Source organism: Triticum urartu, chromosome 5A, assembly GCF_056163025.1.
Source record: "Triticum urartu cultivar PI428250 chromosome 5A, HENAU_Tu73, whole genome shotgun sequence".
NCBI lineage: Eukaryota > Viridiplantae > Streptophyta > Magnoliopsida > Poales > Poaceae > Triticum > Triticum urartu.
In genome coordinates this window covers 47,762,444-47,769,933 of record NC_141877.1, presented here as the reverse complement: position 1 = coordinate 47,769,933, position 7,490 = coordinate 47,762,444, and the positions used below count along the sequence as shown (strand labels likewise).

The window sequence follows — 7,490 nt, the reverse complement described above, 5'->3', positions numbered from 1 at the left end:
GGGTCATACTACCTTATCGATGTTCGAGAGCATAAAGACTCACGTAAGTCAGAGGAGGAGACCCGCAGGCCATGGAATATCGCTCATCTTCGGCCTTACTATACTTGAGCCACCGGCTCTTCAAGTGTATATATTTTGACGATGTATATATTATATAAAGTAATAAAGCAGGACCTCTGTCCTTTTTCACCCTCAAAGGTTTACATGTCTTCTTTATCATGTGGTGGAAACAACCAGCAGGGAGCGGGTCATATCTGAATCCGGCTTTCCCTTTGGTCCGGCTTATGATCATATCTGAATCTAGCCATGATCACTTGGGGGCTTCCTGTTCAAACATAGGTCGTATTCGAACCAAAGAGAACATAGCTGTCGATACCCTCTTGATCGGCATACTACCAAACCCACTTGGGGGCTTCTTGATCATATTTGAATCATAGCTTAACCACTTTGGGTCTGACGTGGATCGTATTCGAATCAGCGTCATTAAACAACTCTTATGGTCACTTGGGGGCTTCCTATTCAAACATAGGTCATATTCGAACCAAAGAGAACACAGCTGTGGATACCCACTTGATCAGCATCGGCAAAGCCACTGGGGGCTATATGATCGTATCCAAATCTTAGCTTAACCCCTTTGGAACGGTTCACTGGTCGTATTCAAATCAGAAACCTTTAAATTTTGTTTCTCACTTTTCATAATATGTAAGCATAAGTATTTGACTATCTTGAGGCCCTCTTACTATGGAGTGGTTCTTGTTCCTCTGGCTTAATATTGGTCACCTCAGGTTATTAAGTGCCAGGTGAATGTTATGTGTGCCAACTTTCAGGAGTTAAACTTACCCTCATGGGTTGGGTCATATAAGCCGGCAAGATTACCAAAAGGATCGCAGGTATGCTGTTGTGATTATGTTTAACAGATGTAATCATAAACCGACCTTTACATGATGTTTTTTGGTTTACACTCTGGGTTATCAGTACCATATGTGACCCCCGATGCGATAAGTCGCCAAGGGATTTCTGTTTGTTTCATATGCAGGATAAGGCAATCAACTTTTTGCTTAACATAACAGACATAGAAGATCAATAAAACTGGAAAGTTATAGCGATGGCGGCTTAAGAAAGTATTAAAACGTCGTAAACATGCACAAAGGCATGGAAAAAATCTAGAGTGTTTTCTACCCTATTACAAGACTCCCCGAGTCTGAATGATGAAACATTGTTTTCACAAAGACATAAACATATGATGCTTGGCGGTTCACTCTTTAGGTTGGCCTGAAGATTCCGGGTTATCCTTCTCCGCCTCTCTGTCGGCTGCCCTGTCCTGGAAGGTGGATGATGCCCAATCAATGCCACTCAAGGCTTCACACTCAGCTTCATCATCTATTAACCCAGCTGGGTCGACTTCAGGGGCAAAGGTATGCTTACGAGTTGGAGGGATTAGGCTGACTTCATCATAGTGAGGTGCTGGAATTCTCCGATTCTCGCTGTCATAACCCGGCTGATACTTGGTAAGGTCAGTATCGTTCCCAATGAGAGTAGCCACAGAGCGTATATCTTTCACACAGGCGGTGAAATCCGTCTCATTGAATAAAGTGCCATCCTCCTTCAAGATTGGGTACCCAAGAGCAATGTCAGCCGGGTCTAGCTCTGGAATCCACGCCTTAGCCCGGCTCAAAGCAGCTATAGCTCCGGCTCTTGCAGATGCCCGCCTTAATTCTTGAACCCGCTGAGGGAGCACAGCAAGCCGCTTCAGCACATCTTGCAGGAGATGAGGAGCGTCATTTGATAAAGCCACAACGGCCAGAGCACGTTGTGACCCGGTGTAGAGCTGTTCCACCAGAGTATACACTGCCTTCAGCTTGATCAACATGTTCTGCTTGAGGTTTGTGCTCCTGGGACCTACATTATTAAACATAAGGTGAGCCGGAGGTAATAATTAAAGTGGTCATCGAAAGAAGGTTTGCAATATTTCAAGTCTGTATGAGTAAACTTACCAAAGATTGCTGAGACCATTTGAGAGATTTGGCATTTTAAGCCGGACAGCTCGGCCGTTGCTTCTGCAAGCGATGCCTCTGCTGCCTCAACCCGGGTCACTAGAGAAGCATTTTCATCGGCTCAGGTTTTCTTCTCCGCCTCAAAGTTCTTCTTCAACTTCTCTTGTTCAGAGACGCTGAATTCAAACTTGGAGTTGGCCTTTTGAATTTCAAGTTCCTGGGCTGCCAGGCGACTCTTCAGGTTAGCAATCTCCGACTCAAATTGACTTATGGTGGCCTGCATTGATGCCGGGTTATAGTCAGGATCATGGTAAAATAACATTAAGTCCCAAACACTTTGCAAGCAAAGATACTTGACACTTGGGGGCTAATGTATGCTGAAGAACTCTAAATTGCTACGCCGGTTCATGAAAATTAAGTCCCAAGCACTTTGCAAGCAAAGATACATGACACTTGGGGGCTAATGTGTATCACAAGTTCAAGGCATTATGCTACAGCCGGGTTAAAAAATTTCTTTCTAAAGCCGGACAAGCAGTGCTAGGCAGTTTTCTAAGTCTACAGCATATTTATTCATAAGCAATAGACTTGGGGGCTGGTACAGTAAGTATGATTAAGAAAAAGTAGCATAAGTCATACCTCAGATTTCTGTTGTATCTGCTTCACCATGACAATTTCCAGGTCACGGCTGCTATGTACTTGATTGATATAGCCGGAAATGATCTCTCCAATACTCAAACGAGTGTATTCAGCGACGTCCAGCTTGGCCTTACGGCGTTCTAATAATTCCTCCTTAGTAGAACACTTGGCGAGTACAGTGGGCTGTGCCGGTTCAACGAATTGAGTCTTGAGAATTTCAACTTCCGGATCGTCTACCTTGGCGGGGCTAGGAGCCTCCGGGTTATCAGAATCATTGATGGCTTGCTCAGTAGGCGGGTCAGAAGAAGTTACAGGAACATCATGAGACGGTTGAGGTGGTGGCTCGTGAGCATAGGCATCAGGAGCAGCCGTTCCAAGCGCCAGCTCTGTTACAATAGGGTCTTGGGCCGGCTTATCCTTCCTTGCTTTCTTCCTGGGCTTCACTTGCACGCAGTGGACAAGGCAGAAGGATGAGTACAAAGCATGAGTAAGATAAAGCATAAGGTAAAAAAATTTACATTACCCGGGGGCGGTTTTGAAAGCCGGCATGTTGGATTGCATAGACTCGCCGGAGGAATGAGAGGTATCCTCATAATTGGAGTCAGAAGAATTGAGAGGTTGGCGACTTAAACCCGCCAAAGGTGAAACAGAACGTAAATCGGAGATAACCTCATTCCGACGCTTCCTGGTTACGCCAGGTAAGCCGGAGGAGAGCTCTGCATCCTTTCTGGTCCGGGTCTGCCTCCGGCTTTCATAAAGCTGTCACTTCAAAATAAATTGAGGATCTAGGTAAGCCAAAGGATGTGAAAATCTAACTTTCCGGGTCACTCTTCGAGTTTTCTGCCGCGAAAAAGGCTCGGTGTCGGAGGAGATTATAGTTACCTCTTCCTCGACGGGTTGGCTGTTTCCTGTGTCTTCCTGAAAGGGAAGTAATATCAGTAAGGTGATGATAAAAGAGTCAGGGAAGTTAAAAGTTACCTCTTCTTCATCGTCATTAGAATCATCAAGTTTGAACATCTCTAAGGCGCTTAGTTTCCTCTTCTTTGAGGTTCCAGTCTTGGCGGCTTTTCTTTTGGCTCTCTTGGCCGCACTGGCTTGTTTGGCCGCCTCATGGTCATACTTGACCTTCCAGAAGTTGTCATTGGCCTGTGAATAAATGATAAAGGGTCATGAGTAAAAGCAAAGTGTAACACAGTAAAGAGTATTTACTGAGGTTGATGACTCACTGCAGGGGTCGGGTTCTTCTTGCAGAAGGGAAGTAAGCCAAAGGCATTACTAGTCACCGTGCCCTCTTTCAACAAGGCATGGGTCATAACTTCAACCATATCATCTGGTAAGTCCTCTGAGCTATGGCGCAGCGGGTCATCCTTCTCGCCAGAGTAAGAGCACATTAATCCGGGGCGGCGGCTTAACGGGATCACCCGCCAGGAGATTCAGACTCGCACCAAGTCAATGCCGCTCAAACCATTGCCTAAGAGAGCTTTGATCTTCTTGATGGTAGGGGCAAGTGACAGACGTTCAATAGCAGTTAATTTATCTGGTAGCGGGTGATTGGATTCAAGGCGCAGAGTGCGGAAGTGTCAGGACCCCGATTCCAGGTCACATCGATCTAGCCGGTAACACCTCATATCACTTTGCGGCCTCACGCACGGTAACCCACGGGTGTCGCCTTACCATGGCCCGGGACCGTTTGCGCCTTTTGGCTCACGTATATGATAGTGTCGCTAGCATCCATATGACAGAGAACCCGGGGCGACATGGCTAGTCGTGAACCCAAAGCGGCACAGACCTATGGAGACAGGCATACATGAATCACATCGAACATGTCGGTCATCAACGAGTGATTCCGGGCTGTAGCACTGGGCTAACAGGACTCCGGGGAACCCCGGGCTGTAGCAGGCTAGGCAGGACTCCGGAAGTCACCGCGTGACATTTCCCCGAAGGGACAGACATAGGGACGAAGTGAAACACATGCCGGCCAGTCAAGTGTCCTGAACAGTACTGCTGGGCTAGCAGGACTCCGGTGAACCGGGCTGTAGCAAACTACTATGGCTCGAGGAGCACTAGACTACATTTCCCCATAAGAAAGGCTGCCAAGGACAAACAACTAGATTTGTCGGATCCCACTCATACCAAGCATTTCAATCATACACACAATATGCCCGATATGAATACATACAACATGGCATCACAACAAAACTCTACAACTCAAGTACTTTATTTAAAGGCTCCAGAGAGCCATACATAACATGTTCATACAGATAGGGGTCACATGACCCGACACTCAAGTCATACACTCATACAAGCACATGCGGAAGCAACGAGTCTGAGTACAGACTTTAAAAGGAAAGAAGGCTTCTCGAAGCCTGTCTATCTACATAGGGGCCTCCATGGCCAGGATCACCACCTGGGTGGCTAGTCACTCGTCGACGTCAAGGTCTACATAAAACCCATCGGAGGGGGCAGTGTTGTCGTCTGAAAACAATAAATAAGCAAACATGAGTACAAAGGTACTCAGCAAGTCTTACATCAGAACCTACTATACATGCTTATTCTCAAGAAGGTGGTGGGGTTGATGCAGCAAGCCAGCTTTGACTCTTGGCTAAGCTATCCTACGGAACTTCACCAATAAAATAGTTTTCGCACACGAGTCCACTACTCACCAACACAATACTCCACCAGGGATCCTCCCTCGTCATCCTACGAGAGGGCCATCCTCGGTACTCACACTTATCTTGAGTCTTTTAGTAGTATCAATTAACTTGTCTATGAACTGTATAGGTAACCAAGTAGTCCTTTACCGTGGACGCGGCTATTCGAATAGTTTATACCCTGCAGGGGTGTACTTCGTCATACACGCTTTCACCACTTACCGCCGTTTACATGACATGTACTCGGCAACTTTCAAGTGGAAGCCCAGCGAGGGTGTCGGCCACGGCCTACCTAAACACCTAAGTCTCTAGTCCAGGTTTATCGCCTATCCAGGTTCCATCCGCAGGGAGTCCGGCCGAGGTTTCCACATACGGCCCCGAACGATGTGAACAGGGTTCCCGAGACACCAAACGGGTGACTCGGTACACCCGGCCACGGTGTATCTACCGCAACATAGCCCACCCCTAGGGTCAGTGCTACGCACGGCCGCCAACACATATCCTACGAACACCAGAAACTAATTGCAACTCTTGGACAGAGTACTAGGGTGGCTAAGAAGCCGAGAGGGTCAATTAAGGATCCCAATGCACGGTAGTAGCTGAATCTTAAATCACACATACAGATCTCAGTTCTTAGGGACGGCCTCAATGAAACAACCCACCATGTACTCCTACATGGCCTCTCATCGATACCTTTACCAAAACATGTTCAACACATCCCACATATTACCGACATAAGCATTTCACTCCAGCCCATCACCCAGATGAACCAGACCTGACACAACTCTAAGCATAGCAGGCATAGCAAGGTAGGAATCACAAAACATGGCTCAATCAACTCCTACACATGCTAGTGGGTTTCATCTAGTTACTGTGGCAATGACTGGTCATGCAGAGGATAAGGGTTCAACTACCGTAGCACACAACAGTTTGAAACGCGTTGTCTTAATGCAGTAAACAAGAGCAGGAGCAAGAACATGGGTTGTATCAGAATGATCAATGGTTGCTTGCCTGATGGAGTGGTAACGGGATACTGCCCTTCAGTTGGATACTCATGAATATCCTCGGAGGCAGAACCTACCACGAAGAACACAACCGAGCACAATCAACACATGACGATATGCAACAATATGATGCATGCTATGACATGGCAATATGAATGTGTTTTGGCCTAATGCAAGCTAAAATAGAAAGGGATGAACTCATTTGAATCAAAGATTCAAATATTAGCTCATTAAATATGGCATTTATAGGGCATTTCCTTATTCTGCTTAAACAGCAAGGTAAACTTGTTTTGTCATGCATGGAACCAGTACAGATGGATAGATTGAATTTTCTGATAATTTTTCATATATAATTTATCTCATTTGGAGTTATGGTTGAATTTCTATGAATTTTTGAAGTTTGAACTATTTTCTGGAATTTCCTGAATAAGAATAAAGCCAGAAAATCAATTATTGCGTCAGCAATGCGTCAGGGTGACGTCAGCAGGTCAAAGGCGCCAGCCAGGTCAAACCTGACTGGTGGGTCCCCCTGGTCAGTGTCTTTGTGCAGTAACCACGCTTAGTTAGCCTAATTAACTAGCAGGGCCCACTAGTCAGTATACTAATTAAACTAACCTATTTAGTTAGCACTAACAGGGTAATTAGTCGGGCGGGGCCCGCATGTCGGTGAGAGAGAGGGGGGAGGTCAACCCACGTCAGCAGGTCAACCTCGCCGGTCAGCGGGTCAAAGCCTGCAGGCGTTTAGCCGCCGGCGAGGCCAGACACGGTGGCGCGCTGCGGAAATCGCCCACAGGGCACCATTTGGTGCGCGGAGAGCAGCTACGGGTAGCTGCGGACAAACCGCGGCGTTTGGTGGTGGTGGTTGGGCTTGGGGTGGCCGGAAATGTCGCCGGCGACGAGCCTTGCGGTCGCCGGAGTTGGGTGAAAATGAGCCCGAGGCTACGGGGCACGGCAGGGCGTGTGGTGGGGTGCGCTGTGCCCCTAGGGATGCGGTGGAGTGGTTAGACTAGGTGGCGTGGCCGGAGTTGGGCCAGAGACACGTCGGCGACAAGCTCCACGGCGGCGGGTGCGGGTGAGCTTCGTGTGCTCGTTGTGGTGCACGAGGAGAGGAACGGAGAGGTTGGGGAGGTGCAGCAGCTCATGGCGATCACGAAGAAGTAGACGGCGCGGTCGGGGACGAGTCGATGCGGCGGCGACGTCGAAGG

At 47.7% G+C, this 7,490-nt stretch overlaps 1 protein-coding gene across 1 annotated transcript; it reads right to left on the bottom strand.

The window, feature by feature from the left end:
* Window positions 1–1,255: 1,255 nt before the first annotated feature.
* LOC147967926 (uncharacterized) lies at window positions 1,256–2,070 on the bottom strand. The gene is made up of 2 exons (XM_087522589.1): window positions 1,995–2,070; window positions 1,256–1,899 (listed from the first exon to the last, which is right to left on the bottom strand). Exons 1-2 carry the CDS (start codon window positions 2,011–2,013, stop codon window positions 1,256–1,258), a joined length of 663 nt encoding a protein of 220 aa, XP_087378715.1. The 5' UTR covers window positions 2,014–2,070.
* Between the last annotated feature and the right edge of the window lie 5,420 nt (window positions 2,071–7,490).